Source organism: Monodelphis domestica, chromosome 4 (genome assembly GCF_027887165.1).
Source record: "Monodelphis domestica isolate mMonDom1 chromosome 4, mMonDom1.pri, whole genome shotgun sequence".
NCBI classification, from domain to species: domain Eukaryota; kingdom Metazoa; phylum Chordata; class Mammalia; order Didelphimorphia; family Didelphidae; genus Monodelphis; species Monodelphis domestica.
In genome coordinates, this window is record NC_077230.1 from 34,366,955 (window position 1) to 34,391,461 (window position 24,507).

The following is a 24,507-nucleotide window of genomic DNA, read 5'->3' on the forward strand; positions in this document are numbered from 1 at the left end:
GGATATTCCTTTAGAATTCCTCCCCCTTACATTAGACACACTACTGATTTTTTCATCTCAAATTTAACAGGAAGGAGCAAATATGAACACATGTGATACTTGAAGAAGAGAAAATTATTCTTGTGCAAGGAGCTTGATATATTTTAATCTTCTCTGAAAAAAATGATGCAAAGAAGAGTCCAACAATTAGATTTATTTTCTTGTCAAATAGACAAAGGTAAGCATTAACTTTATGATTGCTTATTTCATATGTATAGTATTCTTTAAGCATTTTTCTATTTTTGTAAAGAATCTTTTATTATAACAATAAAGGTTGAATATGGAGAATATTTTTCAAAATAAAATATTAGGAATAACCCAAATGAAGATAAAGGTATACAATTATAACTAGTAAAGATTTTGTTATCATCACAACTATTTGCGAATGGTGTCAGAAATTTGTGAGTTATAGCAATAAGGAAAGAAAAAAATTGAGAGAATAATAAAAGCACAGTGAGAATAAAATTATTAGCTATTATAGATATGAGTCTATTTATAAAACCCCAGAGAGCCAACTCCAAAAACATTCAGGATAATAAATAAATCCATAAAAGTATTGGCATTTCTATATATTATCCACAAACCGCATAGCAGAAACAAATGGAGAAATTAAAATTTAATATGACAGAGACTGTAAAATAGTTGTAAGACTATCTATCAAGAGAAAGCAATAATGGGGGTGAGGGTGGGGGTTGAGCCAAGACAGTGGTGAAGTTGCTACAGAGACCAATTTGATTTCTACCAAATTAAATTATGATATAATGCCTTAAAACAAATATTATAGGAGGAGCATAATACAAAGATGGGGTGAAAACATTTTCATCCTAAAAATACTTAGGCCAAGAGGAAAGATCTGCAACAATGTAGTGGAAGTAGTGCAAAAACAGTAGAACAAGGCAGGCCCCAATGAGGAAAGAGACCTTGGATACACCTGAATCCACAACAAGGGCTTCCAGAGCTCTCAAATACAAATTGTAAAAAGAGTCAGAAAATTGATCATAAGGAGGTTACCTGGGTCCCTTTGCTGACTTGAGGGCAAGATTTTAATTTGAAAATTTTATTTAATTAGTCAATTTAGAATATTTTTCCTTGGTTACAAGAATCATGTTCCTTCCCTCCCCCCACCCCCAGTAGCCCACACGCAATTCCACTGGGTTTTTCATGTGTCCTTGATCAAATCCAATTTCCAAATTGTTGATGTTTGCACGAGGGTGATTAATTAGAGTCTACTTCCCCAATCACTTCCCCATCAACCCATATAACCAAGTAATTGTTTTTCTTTTGTGTTTCTGCTCCCAGAGTTTTTCCTTTGGATGTGGATAGTGTTCTTTCTCATGGATCCATCTTAATTGCCCCGGATCATTGCATTTCTGCTAGTAGAGAAGTCTATTACATTCAATTGTACCACAGTGTATCAGTATCTGTATACAGTGTTCTCCTGGTTCTACTCCTCTCACTCTGCATCAATTCCTGGAGGTCCTTCCAGTTCACATGGAATTCCTCAAGTTCATTGTTTCTTTGAGCAAATAGTATTCCATCACCAACAGATACCACAATGTGTTCAGCCATTCACCAATTGAAGGGCATCCCCTCATATTCCAATTGTTTGCCACCTCAAAGATTGGGCTATAAATAATTTTGTATTAGTATTTTTTTTTCTTCTTATCTCTTTGGGGTATAAACCCAGAAGTGCTACAGCTGGATAAAAGGGCAGACAGACTTTTAGTGCCCTTTGGGCATAGTTCCAAATTTGAGGGCAAGATTTTTGATGCATTGCCCGTACATAGATCCAGGTAGGTAGAGAGGTAGAAGAAAAATTGAGGGGGAAAATGAGAATGGTACAGGAAAATCATGAAAAAAAATAAATGCCTTGGTGTAAAGGAGGCACAAAAAGCATTGAAGAAATTAATATTTTATAGGCCAATTCGAAAAGGGGCACAGAAATCCAATGTAGAGAAAAACTATTTAAAAAGCAGAATTGACCAAATGGAAAAAAGATATGGAAAAATGCATTGAAGAAAAGAACTTCTCAAAAGATAGCATTGGCCTTTGGAAATATATAAAAATTCACTGAGGAAAAGAACTTTATACAAAAACAGAATTAGAGAAATTGAAAAGCAATTACAAAAGCTTACTCAAGAAAATCATGCCTTAAAGATAAGCAAGTGGAAACCAATAACTCCATGGGACTCTGATAATTCATAATAAGAATTCATCAATCGTCTAAAAGAGATTCTAAAATAATAACTCCCAGGAAAATTATAGCCAAATTCCAGAAAAGAGGGCAAATCAGAGGAAGAAGTGGTCTGAAACTAGCTAGAAATAAGATGAAGAGTAATATAGTAATCATAATGGTGCAAAATTTTTGGCAATTCTCTCATAAAGGCCATATTTCTAAAATATATAGAGAAATGAGATAACTATATAAGAATATAAGTGATTCCGAAATTAATAAATGATCAAAGGATATGAACAGGAAATTCTCAGTCAAGACTAATTAAAGCTATGGTTTTGCAAAAACTGCTCTAAATCACTGCAATTTAATGCAAATTAATGCATTTTATGCATTATTGTGAATGCAATTTATGCACAAAATGCACAAAATGCAAATTAAATTAAATGAGATACCATCCTACATCTATCAGATTAGCAGTTATGACTGAAAAGGAAAATAACAAAACTGTAGAGGATGTGGAAAGATTGAGACGCTAAAGCATTATTGTTGGAGTTGTGAAGTGATTGAATCATTCTGGAATGCAATTTGAATCCTATGCCCAAAGAGGTATAAAGCTATACCTACCCTTTGATGTAACAATATCAGTACTAGACTATGTATTCCAAAGAGATAAAAAACCAAATGGGTAAGGAATACACATTAAAAATATTTGAAGCAGCTTTTTGGGGAGGGACAAAGAATTTGAAAGTAAAGTGACATCCATCAATTTAGGAATGAGTGAGTAAGCTGTGGTATATGATCATAATGGAATACTATTTTGTTGACAGAGTGTTTTATTGGCTGAGGGATGGGGTGAGGGATGGGGTGAGGGAAGGAGAGAATTCAAGATTCAAAATTATTTTTTAAATGTTGTAAATATTTTAAATGTAATTGGAGAAAAATGCATACACATTGGGACTATACATAATCATTCTCAAAATTCTCTTTACATAAAGACCTAATTAATTAGAAATAAATGTTAAATAAATCCTCTGAAGCCTGAATCACTATCATGAAATATAAATAGTATCTAAGTTAATATACTTTGCTGCCATACTTAATTAAACTATGAAAAGATTGCCTTACAATAGAGGTTAAGAAAGTAAGAAAACAATACAGTAATAAAAAGGTTAAGTATCTCATGAGACATAATGAAAAAAAATAATAAAATGAAGTAAAGGTAGGATGTATTCCACATCTCAAAGTCCTCTACAAAGCAGACATTGTCTAATTTTTTTTATGTAGTTTAAGAAATAGATCTCTATCTCTTAATAGTTGTGTGATTCTGGCAACATCACATAACCCTGTTTGTCTCTGTTTCTTCTGTAAAATAAGAGAGAAGGAAATGGAAAACTACTCTTATTTTTGCTAAGAAAATCTGAAATCAGATCATAGAGTCAGATACAACTAATCAACAAAAAATAAAAATAAAGATCAATGATTAACTATGGAACAGTTTAGGTGTACAACATGCCTAATCAAATGGATCTTGTATGCAACTGTTTGATAAATTCAAAGTCCTAAGAATACCAGAATCAGGAATTACTATTTATTTAAATGCTTGAAAATTGAGAATGGATGGAGATGAGTTTTTGTACAAGTTGTCTTTAACTAGGCATACATGAACAGAGAAACTATCTATGGAGAGACTTTAGGAGTTCTTTAACCTTGGGAGGAAAAAAAAAGTGCATGTTCATTTTCAATAACAATAACCTTTCAATGAAATTTAACATTTCAATAACAATTTAAAAAAATTCAGTAAAATAGCACATAGGTTAGTTTAAAGAAATCTATCATACAAAAATGGTTAAGAATAGATATAAGAGAAGATTGGAGCTTAGAAGCAGCAGAAGTTCAGACCTCTAGAAAACCCTTCCTTACCCATCACAAACTGACTGCTCTAGGAGACTGAAAATCAAACCTAACAACAAGACAGAGCCAAGGAACCCTTCCACTGGGCTCAATCCAAAAGATACACCCACCCAAAAAAAAAAACAGAATCCAAGAACACTTGGGTTTAAGGGGAAGGCAGAAGGAAGGCCCCAGGACTCCTCCCACACACACACCTTGAGTGCTAAGCCTCCAGTGGCAGTGGGAACCTCTGGGCAGGCAAAGGCACTGGTCTGAAGGGTGTACCTTGAGGGCAGGGCTGTGCCAGGCTCAGAGCATCGAACACAGGAGGCAGGGAAGGAGCTGGAGAGGCAGCATTGTTATAATTAAAATGCCATAAACTGTAAGAAGTTAAAATAGTGGAAGATATAAATTGTAGTAGATATAAGAGTGGATGAGTAAATTGTGACCGTAGGAAATATGTTTTCACTACAGTGTTATGTTTTTAAATCAAATATAAGTATGTCGCCAGGGAAATATTCCCAATTATTCAAATATACCCAAGTCAGCTGGGTTTTATAGATATTTTAATTAATACAAATGAGGAATTAAAGAAAAGGAGAGAAAGAGAGAAAAAGGGGAATAATGAGAAAAAGAATAGGCCAGCCCAGGGCAGCCCTGGCCAACCCAGGCCTAAGCCCTTAAGAGAAAGATCAGTCAGTCCTTAATCACTCACCACAAGATCTGTCCAAGCAAGGATTCTAGTGACACCAGGCTAGCATCATCTCAGCTACCTCCACCAGCTTAATCCTCCATCTGAAAATGACCGTCTGAATGAATCTGAGCTCCTATTTAAAGGGTATTTTCTCCTATGTCACCTCTCCTAAGTCCGTATATCTACCAATCACAGTAGACATTTTTCAAAGGACAGTCCATTCTTAGTTCACACCTAAGAAGGCTTTAAATTTTTGATTAAGTTCACACCAGAAAACCTCTAAGTAAGTTTCTCACCTCTTTGCTCCTTGTAAGTTCACACCCTTTGTATTATATCCAAAAATACGCATAGCTTAAGAATTTCTGTCCTACTATAAGTATGGGTTTATGTATCTTTCATTGTTCAGCAAGGAGTTTCTCCCCCTAAAGCAGGCTTAAGTATGGGTGGAGTAGAGGTCTTCACATTCCTGATCTAACTAGAGTTCTCACATTCCTGATCTAAGTTCTTTCATTGCTTAAATGGGGAATGGTCCCAATGGGGAATGGTCTTAAACCCAGCTTTATGAAGTAGGGTCTGGGAATTTTTTAAGGTTTACAATCCTAACCTTATGATGTAGGGTCTGAGAATTTCTAAGGTTCGTTGGAGTAGTTAACAATATTTGGAATGGTCCTTCCCATGAAGGCTGAGTTGCTCCAGTACGCTTAAAATTTTTAATATACACTTTGTCTCTTGGGTTCAGGTCATGAAGAGAAAAATCTAGTGGTCCAGCTTGTACTGCAGCTTCAGATTCATAAAGTTCACATAGTTTGTGCTGTAACTCCTGTATATAGGAAGCAATACTAGTATCTCCCCCTAATAGTGAGGTATATGCAGGGGAAGAAGGTTCAGCCTGTATACGTGGATGTCCAAAAAGCATCTCAAATGGTGAGATGTGTAGGTCTCCTCTAGGCCTGCTTCTGAGATAAAATAGGGCCAGGGGGATAATTTCAGGCCATTTTAAATGTGTCTCAGTACATAGTTTTCCAATCATAGTTTTAAGTTCTTTGTTCATCCTCTCAACTTGTCTTGAGCTCTGGGGATGATATGGAACATGGAATTTGGGAGTTATCCCCAAGCAAGAATATATCTGATTTAGGACAGAATCAGTAAAATGGCTTCCTCTATCTGAATCAATACGTGCTGGTGGTCCAAAGCAAGGAATAATTTCTTTTAAAAATATCTTAGCGACAAAATACGCTGTGGCTCTGGTCGCAGGAAATGTTTCTGGCCATCTGGTTAGTTGATCTACAATTACTAGACAAAATTTATAAAGTCCAGCCTTTGGCATTGTTATGAAATCTATCTATAGATGTTCAAAAGGTGTGTAAGCCAAAGGACGTCCACGAAAGGCTTTTACATGATATGCATGTTGGTTATATGCCTGGTAGGTAAAGCAGGCTGAACATCCTTTAGAGGCTATAGTAGTTATGCCAGGGGCTATTCATACTCTCTTGACAGAGTCCACGATGCCCTGGGTGCCAAAGTGACCATTTTTTATGAATAGATTGGCAAATTTGGTGATAGAAACTTCTAGGGAGCAGGGGTTTTCCTTCAAATGACACCCATACTCCATTAATATGTTATGCTTTAAATTTTTGTTTCCACTTTTCCACTTCCTTTTCATTATACAAAAGTGATAAATTTAAATCATCAGTGGTTGTTAATGTTAAAATTAATTCAGGTCCTTCTATGGCTGTTAGCTTTGTAGTGGCATCTGCTCGATCATTTCCTCTAGAGACAGGGTCAGTGCCACTTGTATGGGAAGAACAATGAACTATTGCTAGGGCTTCAGGAAGCTGTAGAGCAGAAAGAACATCATTAATAATTTCTGCATTAGCTATGGATTTTCCAGCTGAGGTTAAAAATCCTTTCTGGAGCCATAACATTCTGATTGAATGACAAATGACAAAAGCATATCGAGAATCCATATAAATTGTTGCCTTTTTATCCTTGGCAATTATAGAAGCGTGCTTCAGAGCTATGAATTCTGCTCCTTGAGTGCTAATGTTAGAAGGTAGTGAAACTGACCATTCAGTGGCAAATTCTGAGACTACGGCAGCTCCAGTGTAGCGTATGCCATCCCTCATAAAAGAGGAACAATTGGTAAATGAAATCAGATCTGCATTGTCTAAGGGAGTGTCCAAGAGATTATCTCGAGGCTTTTCTGCCATGGACACTAATGTTTCATAATTGTGTAATGGTTCTCCTGAAGTTTGTAAATCTGGAAGGTAGGTGGCAGGGTTAAGAGTAGAACAATATTTTAAGGTAATGTTTTTGCTATTTAATAAGTTATTTCATACCTTGTAATTCTCTGATCCGAGAAAGTCTGTGTTCTACAATGCTTCTACCTCATGTGGGCACATAATTGTTAATGGACATCCCAATACTAGATCAACAGTTTTTGTCACTATTAAGGCTGTAGCAGCTACTCCTCTAAGACATGGTGGTGCTCCTGCTGCTACTGGGTCCAATTGAGCAGAATAATAAGTGTCATAAATTGAGCAGAATAATAATGTGTCATAAAAGGAGTTTGGTAGAACTCCCTGTTTGCTTATTATGTTGAATAGTTGTATAGTATTGGGATTAACTGTTCTCTGAATGTTTGATAGAATTCACTGGTGAATCCATCTGGCCCTGGGAATTTTTTCTTAGGAAGTTCTTTGATGGCCTGTTGGATTTCATTTTCAAATATGGGATTATTTAAGAATTCTATTTCTTCTTCTGTTAGTCTAGGCAGTTTGTATTTTTGTATGTATTCATCCATGTCACCTAGATTGGTGTATTTATTGCCATATAATTGGGCAAAGTAATTTTTAATGATTGCTTTAATTTCCTCCTCTTTGGAGATGATGTCCCCTTTTTCATCTTTGATGCTATTAATTTGCTTTTCTTCTTTCCTTTTTTTATTAGAGCCTCCCCCCCCCCCCCCCGCACCATCTCTCTCTGTTTCTCTGCTGTCTGGGTGCCCCCACAACTGGGTCAGGTTGTTTTCAGGATGCAGCCTTCAGTACAGCCGGCCCTGAGGTCCTTTTGCTGGCCCTGAGGGTTACTGTTGTCTCAGAAGAGCCTGCACTCTGAGAGGGGCTGGGCCGTGGCTTCCCGGAGCTCTGAGGGCTCCTGATAGGATTAACCTCAGCTGGTTGGACTGAGTATGCCCTGAAGCAGGCACCTTCCATGAGACTCAGATGGAAGGATCCAGCCAGTGGGCTACAGGATTCCCCCGTCTCTCTCTGTTTCCCTGCTGTCTGTGTTGGGTGCTCCAGCGACTGAGTCAGGTTGTTTCAGGATGCAGCCTTCAGAATAGCCGACCCTGAGGTCCTTTTGCAAGCTCTTAGGTTCCCGCTACTGCTTTGGACTCAGCTCTCTGGTTTGGGGGGGATGGGTCCTGGGACCTTCCTTCTGCCTACCCCTTAGGTCCATATGATCTTGGGTTCTGGCTTTTGGGGGGCCATACCTTTTGATCCAGGTCCAGGAGGAGGGTTCCTGGGGTCTATGCTGTTGTTTGTTTTGAATTTGGGTGCCCTAGAAGCATATAGTTTGAGATTGGTAAGGAAGGGTTTCCAGAGATCTGAACTTTAGCTTTCTCTAAGCCGCCATCTTGATCGGAAGTCCCGGAACTTTCTTTTAAAATAATAAGTGGCATTTACTCAAATGAATAGCAAATATTATGTGTACTGAGGATGTTAAGAAGCCTTTGCAATAAGATCATGGATGAATCAAGGATACCCATTCATAATACTGTTATTTCTTCTAGAAATGTTAGATACAAATAGAATAAAAGGAAAAGAAATTGAAGGAATTAGATTTTGCAATGAGGAAGAAAGCTATCACTGGTTGCAGATATAATGATATGTATAGAGAGCCTCAGAGAATCAACTAAACAAGTAGAAATTAACAACTTTAGCCAAGTTGTAGGATATGAATCTTAAATAAACACAAATAAAGCATTGAGAGTGAAATCTCATTTAAAATAAATGAAGGCTAATATAAAACACTTGGAAGTCTACCTGCCAAGGCAAATCCAGGTTGGATAGATGGATGGATCCTGGATGGATGGATGAATATATAGATAGATAAACAAAATTACAAAACACTTGGCACAAATAAAGGAAGAAATAAACAACTGGATAAATATTAATTGCTCATGAGTAGGTTGAGACAATATCCTAAAAATGACAATTTTATCCCAATTAAATACTTATTCATTTTTATAACCATCAAACTGCTAACAAAAATATTTTATATAGCCAGAAATAGTAAATATATATATATATATATATTTATATATATATATATATATATTTATACACACACACACACACACACACACGCATATAATTAACATCCATCTAGAAGAACTAAAAGCCAAAAATACCAAGGAAATTTTTTTAAAAAATGGAAGATGACCTGATCTCAGTTGTATAATAAAATACTGATCATCTATATTCTACTGTTGAAGAAAGAGTAGGGGAGTGCCACAGGCAAGGTCCAGCCTCACTTGAGACTCCAGGGGTTCTTGACAGGTGGTAAAGATCATTCAAGAAAATGACAAACAGAAGACAGCTGTATATTTATGGCCATGGGTATGCTTTGCATCTGATAGCTGCTCTGCCATCCCCAGGCTTGGTGTTTATTTTTATGTCCATTTTCTTGGAACGCAGATACATTACCTATCACATATGTCTAAATAGAGATAATTGAAAAAGTAATACATCAACTTTTAACAAATCACTTGATTAGCATTCTCTATTCTTATATTGTGTTACAGATTCTTGACAGCATAAGGGTTTCACACAAGATAGATGATTTTGTCACAGGTGGCTTAATTTTCTCATTACCCTGTGAGGAGTTTTGAGCTCACAATCAAGAAAATTACTTATTATTTTTAGTAAAAGGGAATAATTAATCAGAAATTCCTAAAGACAATTCAACAATCATACTATTGAGGTTGAGAGGTACTGGGAACACAATTCATACTTAATATTAGATTGATCATTTTTCAGGATTTACTAGGGAGTTTCTCAAGGGGAAGAATCAAGTCACTGAGGCATGATGAAATTTGGTGTACCTATACGTTTTGTATGGGCCTTTATGATTGATTTGAATGCTGGTTTCATGAGAATATGTTTCTGTAAATGGGAAAGTTCTGGGCTTGACTTGTAGCTATGGTTTTGCTGGGAATTATGTACCTAAGTAAAAGTTAACCCATGATAGTCTTTTGGGATCGGGTTTGAGGGTCTGATTTTTTGGTGATGTTTTAGAGAATTAGGATACTAGTATTTTTTGCTCTTGCATTATTCCTTCTGAGACTAGGGGGAATAATAATCATGTCAATTCCTTAGGTAAGGGATGTTAATGAGAGAGGTTATGCAAAGGGGATAGAGTGGGCAGTCACATCTTGCCAAGGGCCACTTTGTAGCCTCCTTAGCTACTACAAGTGACTTTGTCACGATATCATGGCCTGATGGTTCCCAGCAGTGGAACAGTGGAATAGATTAGGTATGCCATACACAGAGTAGGAAATGACTTTATTAATCTCATGTTTCACAAAAGCAAAAACCCAAGCATTGGGGACAAGAACTCATTGGAACAAAAACTGTTGGAAGCAATGGAAAGCATTTTGGCAGAAACTAGATGTAGATCAATACCTTATATCCATATACCAAGATAAAGTCAAAATGGGCACATGCTTTTATACATAAAGATTTATGCCATAATCAAATTAGGGGAGCTGGAATCGAATATCTGTCAAATCTATGGATTAATGAATAAATTATTACCAAACATTACAGGAAATAAAATGGATCCTTTTGATTACCTTTAAAAGTTTTCACACAAACAAGATGGAGATAGCCAAGATTAGAAGGAAAGCAAAAAACTGGGAAAAACTTTTTTATAACTTTCTCTGATAAAGGCCTCATTTCTCAAAAATTAAGAAAACTTAATCAACAGTATAAGATTAAGTCTTATAAGTATACTTATAAGTATGTCATTCTCAAGTTACTAGTTTTCAAGAATAACTAGTTTTCAGAAAAATAAATCAAAACTGTCTATAGCCACATAAAAATTCACTAAATTCTTATGAAGAATATAAATTTAAACATCTCTGACTTACCCCCGCACACCTTTCATATTGTCTAATGTGACAGGAAAATAAAATAAGAACTGTTGTAGGTGATGTGGGAAAATTGGGACACTAATGTATTGGTGGTGGTGTGAACCAATCCAACCATTGAACTCATTCAATTGTGGAATGGTTGAACAAGTTGTGGAATAGATTGTCACAATGTCATGTTATTGTGCTACATGTAACAAATGACAATCAGGATGCTTTCAGAAAAACCTGAAATGGGGGCAGCTGGGTGGCTCAGTGGATTGAGAGTTAGGCTCAGAGATGGGAGATCCTGGGTTCAGATTTGGTCTCAGATACTTCCTAACTGTGTGACCCTGGACAAGTCACTTAACTCCCATTGCCTAGCCCTTACCACTCTTCTGCCTTAGAACCAATACCCAATATTAATTTCAAGATGGAAGGTGAGAGTTTAGTAAAAAAAAAAATGGAAAAGAAAAGAAAAAAAAACTCAAAGGAGGAAGAACTTGGAAGTAATTGTCCTTGGATGGAAAGGAATCATACTGTTAAAAAATAAAGGTTAAAAAATCCCAACCTAAATATTTCTTAAGAATCCATCATGATACTTCCAACCCTGGGGCATATTCATCTGCCTTTGGTAACGCTGTTATTCTTACCAGGGATATACCCATTATTTTCTCTGCCTTATTAAATTCTGTCATGGGTCATGTAGTATCATAGATAGAGTATTTGTGATGAAGGTTCAAATCTATCCACCAACACTCAGAGGACTCATGGCTTTAGAGCTGGCAGGAACCTTAGAAGTCCTCTTGTTCAATACTCTTCGCAGATGAGGGTAGACTAGAGGACAGATGAAGCCTAGAGAGATTAAGTAACTTGGCTAATGTAAGAAAGGTAGCATGTAAAAAGCTGGGATTTGAACCCAGGTACTCAGCTCTATTCAGGAGCATTTTGCATTATAACATATTGTCTCATTTTTTACCTGCTATTTCACTCCAGGCAGTTAACAACCACTCAATAAGAATTTAATAAATGTTTATTATGTACTAAGTGCAAGAGAAATCATTTAATCTTTATGATCCTGATTCTTAATTGGTCAAATAACGATAACATTAAAAAATTCTCTACTTCATTGGCTTGTAACAAGTGACATTCTTGGAAATATTTTTATTGTTTTCTTTGTTAATGGTATACATTCTCATTTGATATAACTTGCATTTCCATAATGGTGGACTTCTTGCAACCATAGAGATGACCAGATACAGTCCATGGCACCCTTCTGTTTTTTTGTTTTGTTTTGTTTTGTTTTAACCTCCTTTGGTTTCTTTACTTCTCATATGGCTGTAATAAAGGTTTTATAAATGCTTTAAAAAAAGAAAAAAAAAACATGACAGACTTAAATGAACTGATTCAAAGTGAAGCGAGAAGAAGTGGGAGAACGCTGGGCACAGGAACAGCAAAAATGAGCAATTTTGAATGGCTTAGCTATTTCCCAAAATACAAAGTTCAAAAGACAGTTCTGAAGTACTAAAAAATCCTATCTACTTCCAGAGGAAAAAGTTATTGAAACTGAATATAGAGGGAAACATTTTTCACTTTTTCTTGTTTTTTCTCTTTTCTTTCTCATCATTACTAGTATGGAAAAATGCTTTGCATGACTGCATATGTATAATCTTTATCAAATTGTTTGTCTATTCAGTGGGGGGATGAGGGAGAGTGGGAAATAATTTGGAACTTAATATTGCTTTAACATGTAATTAGAAAAGAATAAAATACTTAAAACATTTTAAATGGGCTTAAATGCTGGAAGGTGGCAAGTTCAGCAAAATCATTGGTCTAAAGACATTATAAGGGAATCAGATATAACTAATTATTAAGGAAAAGTTGCAGGGAGAGTATCAGTGGGTGGCTTATAATTCCAGTGCAAAACTACAGACCAGTCTGGACAACTAACTGTACAGGGAGGACATTTTATTCTTACTGTTGCTTTAGATGCTTTATTATTATTATTATTATTATTGTTGTATTTGTAGGTGAAAATGAATTAGGGCTTTGTACTCGTATCTTCTTTGATCCAGCAGATGAGGATGAAAAGGATCCAGGTGTTTTTATTACTGAAATTGCTGAAGGGGGTGCAGCCCACAAACTTGGATGGTGAGTTTGAATTTATAATTTTATAAGAATTAACTTTGTAGGGGGCAGCTGAGTAGCACAGTGGATTGAGAGTCAGGCCTAGAGATGGGAGGTCCTAGGTTCAAATCTGGCCTCAGACACTTCCCAGCTGTGTGACTTTGGGCAAGTCACTTGACCCCCATTGCCTAGCCCTTACCACTCTTCTGCCTTGGAGCCAATACACAGTATTGACTCCAAGATGGAAGGTAAGGGTTTAAAAAAAAAGAATTAACTTTGTAGAGAGGATTTAATATCATTCTAAATGGTATTAATATTGTAAGCATGACAAATAATTTACAAAATAAAAATCTCTGAAAAACACAGAAATATATCACCTTTAAAAATATGTCCATGACCAAATTAGCAATAAAATGGAATTGACCCTGCCACACATTCTATAATCCCAATTATGCCAATCAAAAGTAGTCTGTACAATACATGGGCAACAGTCCCTGACCTTATCATTGATCATTAATAATTGCCATAATAAGTGTGTTCTAAACAGGGGTTCAGCTATTTCCAAGTCAACAAGAATTTATCAGCCTACACAGTTCCCAGCCCTGTGTGCTATCACATGAAAGGATATAAAGATAGGGAGAAATAATCCTTAATCTGGAGAAATGAATAAACAAATTGGCTAGGAAACAAACAAATTACTATTGTGTATAGAAATTACTTATACAAGTTCAATGAAAAATAATCTCAGTGGGGGTATATGGTCCACTTTGATTTCCTTACAAACAAATGGGAGCCATGAGTCCCTAGAAACTATCTTCAAAGATCACTGAAATTTGTCAATATTATAAACCAGCTCCTGAATCAAGATAGGGCTTCCTAGATATAGGAATGTACATTAAAAATGTTTTTACAAATTGCTGTAATAAAGGGCCCTGAGAAAGAAAAAAATAAGAAATGACAACAGATTGTCAATTCGTAAGCTTAAAAATGTGAGAATTTGATAAACAACAGCAATGAAATATGTTCGAAGTCCTTGCTCATGATACAATTTTGAACTCTATAGTACAATTCTTCCTGAGATTTACACTTTTATTTAGAACTGAAAGCAAAAGCAAAAGCAAAAACCTTAAGCAGAATCTAACCTTCAGTTTACTTCTTCTTAAGGAAGGAAAACTTAAGTATTTTGTTTCTAAGCCTGATGTCATTGCTTCTTGATGTCAATTCTTCCAGCCCCCACTTTTTAGAACCTTTCCTGCTTCCTAGACTGTAAGAAAATCTATTTCTTTAGCTGCCCACCCTGAATATCCCAAATAAATGGTAGAAATTTTCTCCTCCCAACCTCTCAACATTGTTGTCTTTTCCTCAGTTTATGTGATGGCATTTATCTGTTAATTGTCACCCAAAGTATCTATAATTAATGTATCAACTGGAAGTCTGTTTTTGAATGATTTTGTCTCCTGACCCAATCCCCAAATTCTCAAAGGCACACTGTCTGACACTTCAGTGGAATCATTAACTCTAATTGCCCATTTCCAAAGAATTTTAAATTTGGAACAACACACTGATTCTGTGTTTGTGGACAATTTCTCCTGGATCTGTCTCACCCTGTTTTCCAATCTCTACCAATATCCTTTCCTTTTCCAATCTCATTTCCTTATTGCCTTACTGGAGAATGGAGGTGGTCTTTAGTTGGATAAGTCCTAAACCAGAAAGTCTTGGAGTATGGAGTAAGTGATGAATACTTTGTCTACCATCTTTGAAATCTGCTTTAAAAGTCCAGGGAAGAGCAAGATCTCCAAACAGGCTGCAGGATGATGAATTTATTTAGACACACCAGTCCTCTAAATCATATCAATTTGTAAAGAGGTAACAGTTGGAATATTTGTAAGGGGTAGAAGTTATACTTATGGTATAATGAGTCATTGAAGTCTGTCTCTTAAATACCATCCTTTGGTCTTCTAATCACATACATGCATTGGTCTGTTTGGTCATAACATTTTTTACTTGTAGTTTTAATTACCCTGCAATTCTCTTTTTCAGTATCCATTTATTTGACCAGATTATTAAAATAGGTGAAACCAATCTAATTGGATTAGATGAAGAAGAAATCTTCTCTACTTTTAAAAAAATGGAAAATTGTGTTTTCCGGTGAGTAAATTGTATATTTCTTTAAGATACAGTGATTTCTAGATCTCCATTTTTTTATTTGGAAATTTCTAGAGCAATGGTGTTCACACAGAAAAATTGGGGAGAAAACAAGACAAATTTTAAACAAAACATTAATTTCTTTTTTCACCTTCATTTCCTAAATAGAAATAATCCTCTTTTTTCTGTACAGCGGTTCAGAGAATGTTTTATGATCCAGTTGCACTTTCCCTTCTGAATGGATTGCCCTATCAAATCTCAAACTCCTGACTTCCATTTGGATTTATTTCTAGTTAATGAATTAGTATTTCTGTGGCAAATAATGCTACTTGAACCTAAAGAGTTTTTTTGGAAGAGAGAATGCTTAGGTGCATTTGCCCACTCAGTTTATTTGCATGAACTATGTCTTATTTCAAAATACATAAATTAAATGTGGATATTTTGAACCTAGGATTGAAATTGGACGAGAGCCACCTGAAGTCAAGACAGAACTCATCATACTCCTTGAATTGTCAGAGGAAAGGAAGAAATTTTTTACAGATTCAGTCATAGTTCAGGTATGATATCAACCAAATACAAAGATGTAAAGACTCAAAATTCTTACTTATTCCATCACAAGATAGCAAAATTTTTAAAAAATATACATTTAAATATAGTTTCCTTTCTCAGAGGGAACAAATAAAACTCAAATACTATATTGCACATGCAAAGAAAAACAATAATAAAAAAGTTTTAAAAATAAAAAATATATAGCAATAAGTGACACAGTCCGCCAGCCAAAGAGAGGTAGAACACAAAGGTTACTCACTAAAAAATGAGAACCATGTCCCTTTTTAACTTGGACATGAACCACTGTGTGAGTGTGAATGATTTTCAGAATAAAACAGTAGTAGAGTAGATAATGCATAATCAAAGAAAGTACCAGAGTCCCCTAAATTCACAATGGTCCAGTTAATTTCAATAGGAAACAAATCCACTATCATATTTTACATGAGTTGCTATGTGACATTTTTAAAAACCTATGAACTGATGGATTCTAGGCCTCTAGGTCACAATTTTTGCAGATGTAGATATTCTTTCAATGTTGGCAAAGATATTTTTAAACAAAGTCATTTTGTTTAATAACTGCCATTATTTCAAAATTTGGCAGAAGAGTCCAGAAAAAAAAAACCAAACCTCTTATATTGATGAGGAAAATCTATTTGGGGTCTATAACATAACCAAGAAATCTAGATTGTTCTGATTCAAGTAAAGTTAACTGCTGAAGAGTTATGCAGAATCTCTTTTTTGGCTTTCTGCTTTATATAAACACTTTTTTCTCTGGCAGGAACTTCTATTTGGTTCTCTACCTTTAATAAAACATTCTATATTTTAGATAGATAGATAGATATAAACCTTCCATTCAGAAACCATTAGTTATCTAAAATCATTTCTGAAGACCCATTAAAATTAAAAGTTAGATTCTCTAAAGGTTGTGTATACAAGATGTAACCAGTTTTGTTGAAGTTGATCCATCATCATCTATGTGATAATTAACAAAGGCAAAAAGGCAGAAAAGGCTTTTAAGGCAACGTGATCTTAGGCAACATGATCTTTGATGGATCTAGTGACAAGGTTTGGGGCAAGATGTTCATAGGCTTTTACAATGATATTTTGTTCTTCAGCAAAGGTACAAAATAAAGAATGATATAACAAAACAGTATTGATTAGATTAATAATATATGAACTTAAAAGGAAATTAGATCTTACAACAATCAGGAAATATAAAGATTCATGACATTGAATAGGCAGTGCAGTCAAAATATCCTTTATTCTAATCCAAACATACATGTTTACTATCTTGAGGGGGAATAAAACTCAAAAGGTTAACATCACTAAATGTCCTGATCTCTTTTTTCCCCTCCCCCAGGATTTATCATCCATTTGCATTTCTTTTGTCAGAGATTTGAAGTTTCTGATAGAAGCACTGGGAAGAATCTCCACTCTGCATGTTTTAGAACTTTGTCAAAATATTTCAGTTTGGTTTATAGTTTAAGCAGCCCCCAGCCTATTGCATATTTATGAGGAGAAATAAACAAGAGGAGAAATAGCCAATGAAAATTCAAACTGCTAGTAAGAAAATCAAGCAGAGCTAATATGCACTTTGTTAGCTCAAGCGATTCAAACTGTTCTCTGAGAGTTTGAAGCATGGTTTGGAATAGCATTTTTCCTCCAAAAAAAAAAAAGTGGAATGGAAAGGAATTAGTTAAGAGGCTTGGAAGAGTATTGTTCTTTCACCTCCTCATTAGGGGCAAAACTTTGAGGGAAAACAATAGTGTATTTACATATGAGAGAAAGAGTACTCCTCCTTGGTGTTTTCGGCAATAGAAAGAAGGAAAAAGCAGGTCTATTCCCCCAAACTGACTTTAAATCCACTGATTTGGACTAACTACCTTCCCTGTGAAAAACCTTGAATAACAACCTTCTAAACCAGGAGCCCAGAATTAGCTTTTAAAAATCAGCCTAAATAACGCGGTTTCTTTTTTGGGGTGTGAGGAAAGGGATTTGGGTGGAAAGATTTTTATATGTCACCCTCTGCACAGAGACTCGACTCAGAGTGAGAGGTGGCAGCAGAGTAGCTCCTTAGGATTCCCAGCACACTTCAGTGAGGAGTTAAGGCAAAAGAAACCACAGTCGCTTGGGAACAGCAGTAGCAGCAACAGTGACCATAATGGTTAAAGCAGGAGGGTGGGCAGGAGTGCAGGCTTGAAAAAATGCATCTATTCTATCTTAAAAAATATTTGAGAATTCTATCTCTTTTTGGTAAGCCAGAATGTGGGTTTTTTAAATTAATATACAATAACTATTATATTTTAAAAGTTTTATTAATAATAACTTGAAATAAAAAGCTAGAGTAAAACCTGCCTAACGCAGCTCAGGTTGCAAGAGAAGAGAGAGAGTGTGTGGCTTCCAGCAAACTATATACAAGCATGACATTGCAAATGTGGTGGAGAGAGGAGAGTAATTATGGGAAATACTGAAGGACTTCTAGGGAATGAAGTCCAAGGGTACAAGATTCTAATTAATATACTGTTGAAAACCTCATTTCTGTCACACTGATTATCTGTTTTCTTTGAAGTTCTTCTAAAATAAAGAATCCTTTCTTCATTTTTGTTTTTGGGTTTATTGCTTGCTGATTTCAGTTTCTTCTGGGACTTCCTTATATAGTCTATTCCATGAACTTAGTTTTCTTTTAAACCACTACTAAGTAATCTTGAATAATTATCAATTTTTGAAGGTTCAGTTTCAGACCTGCTAATGCTAGACCTCTTTTATTCTTATTTTTATTTAATGGAAATTTAAGGTATTATTTACCTTTTCACAATAATCTCTTACTAACAATCATTTTTTTGTGTCTTTCTCTACCCTAACCCTAATGTTATCCCCAACAGACCTCTCTACATTGTAAGCTCCTGGAGTCAGGAAGTGTTTTAATTTCATCTCAAGTATAACACACAGGACTAACATTTAATAGATGCTTTAAAAAATTCTGATAGAACTAGCTGCATTGAGCTATATACTTATGTAGATGCATAATAGGCTCTTGTTTTCAATTGTTTTAACTGCTATTTAGCTTTGTGTTTTGGTGAATTCTTTAATATATATACACTCATTTTGAACTGACTATTCTTTATCTCATATACTATAATAAAAATCTTTGGAAGCAAGATCAATGTATATATTCTCCAAAAAAAATACATATATATATATATATATGTATATATATATATATATACATACATATATATGCTTGCATATAGTTCATCTTGGGGAAAAATGTAAAAGAATTTCAGTATGGCACCCTTAAAACATCATTTGTGTTCAATTATATAATCATAAATATGAGCAAACAACAGGAGTGGATTTTGTTTCTTTATTTTAAGCATGTTCTTATAATTGATTAGCTTTGGGTCCACATTGTAATTACATTTCTAAACATTTTCTCCCCTTAAAGGAAAAAGTTGGAGATATCAAAATTGTGAAAGGAAAAGCAAGAAATTCTAAAACTCCGAAAATATCATGGCTCTGGATCACCAGGTATATCAATAAGTTTCTACTGGGAAAGTAAAGTAGTGGATTTTTTAGACAAAATGTAAAATTCCAGGTATGAACAAATCATGAAAGTATTAAAGATGCATTCAATAGCTGACTCTTATGAGCAATGTGCTCATGTACCAGACTTCTGGATCCTTGAATTGAATTGGGACTCATATTTTGTAGTATTCTGACTATTTCCCACACTTGAAGACCAAAGGTAAAACGAACTTCTGCGCTAAGCGCTGGCTATGACATTGTCTTAGCCTTCACCTCTTTGATTTTGTTGTTGTTTACTAAGCTAATGTTAAGTTCTCTACCATGTCACATGTTTGACTAACTATCTCCCATTCCCCATTCCTTGGAACTTCAATAAAAACTGTATTCACCTGTAATTGGCTCTCTCATACCATCAGAAGAGCACAGACAGACTGAATGCCATGCTCAAATATCCCGCATCTCTCTGTTTCTTTACCTGCTCTATGTCTTCTCCATTCTTAATCTTTAAACACTTCAACCCAAATTCCCTCAGTCCTCGACTTCCCTTTTCAGGTGGTCAACCCATGTTAGAATATTTTGTAGCTGCTGGACAGCTACACAAAATGAAAGTTTAATAATAAAATAATGGTAGGTTTTAATCCTATAATCCACTTACCGAGAATGTTTTGTAATCAGAAAATTTTAAAAATATATGTTCTGGGGCATTTATTGTATAATATTTTTTCTTATTTATCCAGGGCAAGCCTCAACTCCTGTTTTTCTTAGTTTCCTCATTTGTAAAATAGGGATCTGAATAGAAGTCCCAGCAATATGAGGAACAAATGAGATAATAATAGTCAAGCACTTCACTCAATTCCTGGCATGTATTAAAAGGATATAAATGATTCTTATTATTGTCATTACTATAATAGTGTGACAAATGAGGAATGGCTGAACCGTTTCTGGCTTATAAATACAATGAAATAATGTAATGCCCTAAAATCAGTAAATATCAGGAATTGGAAACAATTTAATGAACTTTGATGTAAAGCAAATACTGCCCCCAAAATAACTCTACAAGAGGGAATTCAAAATTTTTTATCATCTGTCCTAGAATTGGGGCTAAGTATCAGTTCTAAGGTAGAAGAGCAGTAAGAGCTAAGTGACTTACTTTAGATCACATAGGAAGGAAGTGTCTAAAGCCAGATATGAAACCAAGTCCTCCCGTCTCCAGACTTAGCTCATTATCCACTGAACCACCTAGGTGCCCCTGAGAATATATTTTCAAGAATTAAAAGGAAAACTCTATAAAGATAAATGGATGAGTAAAAAACAATAGGCAAGAAGAGAATATTAAAATGTAAGTCATTTTGGAGAATGTTTATCTGACTTTGGTAATATATAAATGAATGTTCAAAATAAACAGGATAAAAAGACTAGAATCTCTAAGTATGATGCTTAATCTTTAGGTTACTAAGAGTGTTGAACCAAATTTTTTCAAATGGCCAATACAAGGGGGCAGCTGGGTAGCTCAGTGGATTGAGAACCAGGCCTAGAGAAGGGAGGTCCTGGGTTCAAATCTGGCCTCAGATACTTCCTAGTAGTGTGATCCTGGGCAAGTCACTTGACCCCCATTGCCTAGCCCTTACCACTCTTCTGTCTTGGAGCCAATACACAGTATTGACTCCAAGAAGGAAGGTAACGGTTTAAAAAAAGTGGCCAATATATTTTATACTCTTCACATGTATTTATGGTGTCCAGCTCTGATTTTATGTACAAAGATACTGGAGTGGTTTGCCATTTCCTTCAACTCATTTGACAAGAATAGAACTGAGGTAAATAGGGCTGACTGACTTGCCTAGGGTCACACAGCTAGTTTTTGATTTTACTGCATTTGAACTTACAAAGATGAGACCTCCCTGACTCTGGGCTTGGTACTCTATCCACTGGGCCACCTAACTACCCCTAACTGCCATTAGTATTTGCAATGTAAGGAGGAACAATAAAATATACCTCAGCCATTTACCTATGGTATAGTGATAGGAATTTCCAAAATAGGATAACAATGACAAGGGATGTTCCAATCAAGAGGATTGGGATGATGCTGTTTGTGCCCTCTCCCTTTCCACTAAGGAGTCTCTCTGGTTTTGATCTAAGCACATAATGACCAGCTTTAGCCTTGGAGAGACCTGAAAGGTCAAGCATCTATCTCACAGCCTTTGACTCTTTATTCCTCTACCCTGTGTCTCAAGAGAAAACTAAACAGGAAAATTTGGCTAAATAAGGAACTAGAAAGGTACTCAGTCTACTCTGTGAGACAGCTACTTATTTCCTCTTTACAAAAGATGGGCTTAATAAATACAAGATCTGATTTCAATTCAGGATCTCTGGACCTCTGAAATTCATAATGTTGATTTTATGCAGAACACAACTTTAAGACTGATGTTTGATCATGTCTGCAGGGACAGGCAGTCAGAGGATTAGGTTCAAGTTTGCCTAATTGATCCCTAAAACCACAACCTCATGGAAGAAACTGCCAAACCCTTAGGATGGTGAGGGCAGCCCATCCTCCTACTGCTCAAAAGAGAATTATTTGCCACATGCCATAGAAAACCAAAGAGAACAAGCCAGAAGGAGCCTCTCCTTTTTAACAGATACAACACCCCACCACCACCTTCCTCTCTGACAGGTTGGGGAAAAGACCAAGGTTCCATGCGCTGGTTCTCTGTGGGACTGAGCCACATATGTGGTCCAGAGGAAGTAGACAGGGCAGCTCTAAGAATGTTCCATCCCCATTACCGTCCCCATTGACATGAAAAGAGAGTCTGACAGGTAGACATAAATACATAAAAGCCTTTTAAGTGAAATTCATTGATCACATTTCTTTTAAATGCAAGCTTAGGTCTTTATTGAACTTACAATTTAAAGTACTGTCATGCCTTACATTATAATGCTCAATATTGCTAGGAGAATCACATGGCATAAATTTGGAATTGTGTGTTTTTATTTTATCTTTAGGGTTCATTAAATCATATTTGGGTAAGTACAGATATGGGAAGGATTCATGATTTCATTGATATATAGGAAATGCTCATAGGTAATGAAACTTCCCCTACCAATGCTGGCTGACACCTCTGCAACTTAATTGATTAAAAGTATTGATAAACAAACTTGAACTCAGATTTTCTTGACTTGCTCTTTATATGCTATGTAAAGCTGACTCTCTAGGTATGATTTCATACATATACACACATACACACACTAGGTTGTCTCTATGCATGAAATATAGAATTCATTCAGGTATTTAGGAAATATTCTCCATAATGAATTATTCTATAGGCAGGACTAAGATTGTAATTACCGAAAGGTTTGGTCTTTCAGTATATATAGAGAAGAGTGGAGACCTCTCTGTTTCAGCTTTTGGAGCTGAGGCCAGGCCTCACAGGCTGGCAGAGGGTTTCTCCCACTCCCATCCTCTGTGCTACTTTTGTTGATTTCAGAATCTTAGCAGTTGATAGAAAGCAAACAAGAACAGTTCTAACTTTCAGAAACTGGTTGGGCCTGTGTCTTTGGGCTGAATTGAGAAGAGGCACTCGGAATCAGGACTGGGAAGCCAACACTCCTCCCACCTCCAACACCAGGAAGGAAGTAACAACCAGGCAGGAAGGAAGTGCAAGTCACAAGACCCAGTTGCCCCTTCCCCCACCAACTATCAGTCTTGTTTCCTTTCCAAATAGCCTTCTTACTCTTCCCCCTAACTTTTCAATTTTAGTCAGTCTCTCTCTTTTCCCCTCCCTAATGTTACTCCTTTTCCAATGTCCTCCCCTCTTATTTATTCCCCTCTTACTATAGTGCCTTTTAAATGACCCCCCAACCTCTCCCTCTCTTGTGTAGCTCCCCTCCCCACATGCCCATTTATTATCCTTCTACTTCTCCATAGGAAACAATACAATTCTCTGCCCCCAATGGATCTGATTGTTCTCTCTCTGAGTCAATTTTAGTGTGTGTAAGATTTAAGTATTATATGTTGCCAAACTCTTCCATTCTTCCATTGAATTGATCTTCTCCCCCTCCCCCATGAGCTTCTTTATGAAAAATATATTTACCCCATTTTATCTCTTTTCCAATTTCTCTTAGTATTAACCTATGTTTACACCTAGTGTTTTAAATACATTTTGATATATTATCCTATACAGTTTGTCACTGTACCTTCTAAGTACCATTTTTCTAGCTAACCTGATGAAAATAACAATTTTTAAGAGTTATCAATATGTTTCCTTATAGAAATACAAATCATTTTTACCTCATTGGGTCCCTTAAAAAAGTTTTGTTTTCTTTTTTTTCCTTTCTTACCTTTTGGTGATTCCCTTGAGTTGTTTTGGGGTATGAAATTTTCTGTATAAGTCAGGTCTTTTCTTTAGGAATGCTTGGAAGTCTTTTTAAAATTAAATTACAAAACTTTCCAGTGCATGACTATAATCAATTTTGCTGGGTAGTTGATTCTTGGTTGTAGACCCAGTTTCCTCATATTCTGTAATATCATATTTTTTGCCTTGCAGTCCTTCAGAGTGGATGCAGTCAGTTCCTGTGTTATCCTAACTGTGCATCCATGATATCTGAATGGTTTCTTTGTAGCATCTTTTCATTAATCTGGAAGTTCTTGAACTTGGCTATAACATTCCTTGGTGTTGTCAATTAGCTATTAAATGCAGCAGGTGGTCTGTGGATTCTTTCAATCTCTACTTTATCCTCTTGTTCAAGAATGCCTGAGCAGTTTTCTTGAATAATTTCCTGTAGAATGATATCCAGACTTTTTTCTTTGGTCATGATTTTCTGGTAGTCCAATGTTTCTTAAATTATCTCTTCTGGATCTATTTTCTTGGTCTTTTTTTTCCAACATGTTGTTTCATATTTTCCTCAAATTTTTCATTCTTTTGACTTTGTTTTATAGACTCTTATTGCCTTGTGAACTCATTTGCTTCTAGTTGTTGGATTTTTGGTTATCCTTTTCCTTTTGGTCTTTTTTTCTTTGTAGTTCATCTTTCATTTTCCTTGCTTCATTTTCAAGCTGGTAAATTCTGCCTTTTAAAACACTATTTTTTTGTTTTAGTTCATGTGCCTCTGTTTCCAAATGACCTATTTTGCTTTTTAAGATCTTTTCCCAATTGTCTTCAGCCTCTCTTAATTGTTTTTGGAATTGTGTTTTGAGTTCTTCCAAAGCCTATGTCCAGTTCTCTGGAGTTCCTAAGT

At 35.7% G+C, this 24,507-nt stretch overlaps 1 protein-coding gene across 5 annotated transcripts in view; it reads left to right on the top strand.

Moving 5' to 3' along the window:
* The window catches only part of LOC103098397 (neurabin-1-like), a 93,684-nt gene that overhangs the window by 63,634 nt on the left and 5,543 nt on the right, over positions 1-24,507 (top strand). For 4 of the 5 annotated variants that reach the window (XM_056793270.1, XM_056793267.1, XM_056793269.1 and 1 more), the window contains 5 exons: positions 71-217; positions 12,963-13,083; positions 15,100-15,207; positions 15,656-15,761; positions 19,199-19,281. In XM_056793270.1, the coding sequence (XP_056649248.1) occupies positions 163-217; positions 12,963-13,083; positions 15,100-15,207; positions 15,656-15,761; positions 19,199-19,281 (473 nt within the window). In that variant the 5' untranslated portion in view covers positions 71-162. The remainder of the gene's footprint in view (positions 1-70; positions 218-12,962; positions 13,084-15,099; positions 15,208-15,655; positions 15,762-19,198; positions 19,282-24,507) is intronic. The other variant, XM_056793271.1, reaches the window with a different exon arrangement.